A 1,645-nucleotide genomic window follows, 5' to 3' on the forward strand; every position below is an offset into this window, starting at 1 on the left:
ATAGTCTAGTTTATAGTCTAGTCTTTAGTCTAGTCTATAGTCTAGTCTATAGTCTAGTCTATAGTCTAGTCTATAGTCTAGTCTATAGTCTAGTCTATAGTCTAGTCTATAGTCTGGTCTATAGTCTAGTCTATAGTCTAGTCTATAGTCTAGTCTATAGTCTAGTCTATAGTCTAGTCTATAGTCTAGTCTATAGTCTAGTCTATAGTCTAGACTAGACTATAGACTAGACTATAGACTAGACTATAGACTATAGACTAACCGTGTCATAATTTCCTAAATTTGTTTTGTCTTCTTGTAGGGCATCAAACAGTCGACTTTACGTTTGTTATTGGTTTTATTATTATTTGTTGTTCACAGTTTGGGCACGAGCCATATGAAATCTTGGGATTGCTTGAGCAAAATACTGTAATCGTTTTTATTCATTAATCAATCAAATGGGAAATTGAAAAATCAATGCAATTACTTCAATGAGACAATTAGTAAATTTTTTACTGGAAGGGGTTATTAAAGTACATACATAATAAGATTTGTTCTTTATTATGTATGAATGATCTGGAACAACTATGTATATGTTTTCCCCTCAAATCACTTTTAAAGAATTTTGTCCTATTTTTTTTGCTGTAAATTTAAGGGTTCTCGAAGATCTCAAGCCGATACAGACAAAACTTTTGGATCTAGATAATCTAGAGTATCTTATGAAGAAGTTATTGTACTCCGCATTGGTTAGTTTTTTCACTCCTTCTGTATGTTTTAGGAGTTTAGGGAGGTAGACATTAAATAGAAATGGCGACAAATCCCTGCCCTTAGGAATTTCTAGTTAAACATTTCATTACGAAACATCATTAGCAAGAACCACTTTAACATAATTAGCACACATTTGGCTAATGAGGTGGTCCGTCTGAACGTTTCAGTTGTTATTCAGTATTCGTCATGACACATTGGTACAATTATCTATTACGTCTCGTTATATATCATGGAATATTTCTTGGTTTTACCTGTGTTTATATAGATGTTTCTAGACGCCTGGTGAAATCCTATAGTTATGTGAAAATCTTTGTATGTTTGCAAAATTTCGTATATATAACCATTACCACATGGTATCTTATAGACGATTTTATTCAGTTTGATATACGTATTAGTGAAAATTTGGTTATATCATTTGCTTATATAGGCGTTAGCTTTTCACGCCTGATTTCTTTGGTTATGATCATATTGTTGCGTTTCAAAGGAGATCAAATTTTGGAGAAATGTTTGAAAATGTTTTTGTCGCTGCAGCGCCAATATTTTGATGGAATACTTTACGAGGCTAATGGGGGAAATACTAAAATAATAATGATAATCAACATTATAATAATGACTGCCAATAGTTTGATTACTCTAATTAAAATTGTGCCAATATTACTGGAAGAAGCTTGGGTCTACGCCGTCATAGTTTTTTGGGATGGCTATTTATACGCCCTACAACATTATGCAATGCTGCATCATGGACTTATATTAAGTTATATTAATTATTGTTTTTCTCAATTAAATGAGAAGCTGCAATATGGAAAAGTGGAACCACCGTTAGCCAATGTTTATTTTCGTCTATCGAAAGTATTGCAAGAATTGAATGCCCTCTATGGTTCCACCATTTTCAGCATGC

General features: G+C 32.6%; 1 protein-coding gene across 1 annotated transcript in view; it reads left to right on the forward strand.

Annotated features, from left to right (window-relative positions):
* Positions 1-933: 933 nt before the first annotated feature.
* Positions 934-1,645, forward strand: part of LOC119612643 — a 1,173-nt gene continuing 461 nt past the window's right edge. Inside the window, exon 1 of the mRNA XM_037968474.1 lies at positions 934-1,645. This exon is cut by the window's right edge and continues 227 nt beyond it. Coding sequence (XP_037824402.1) covers positions 934-1,645 — 712 coding nt within the window.

The sequence above is a fragment of the Lucilia sericata genome, unplaced genomic scaffold (genome assembly GCF_015586225.1).
Source record: "Lucilia sericata isolate MDLA Ls3-8-SP2 unplaced genomic scaffold, ASM1558622v1 Contig001783F_arrow, whole genome shotgun sequence".
Lineage (NCBI taxonomy): Eukaryota > Metazoa > Arthropoda > Insecta > Diptera > Calliphoridae > Lucilia > Lucilia sericata.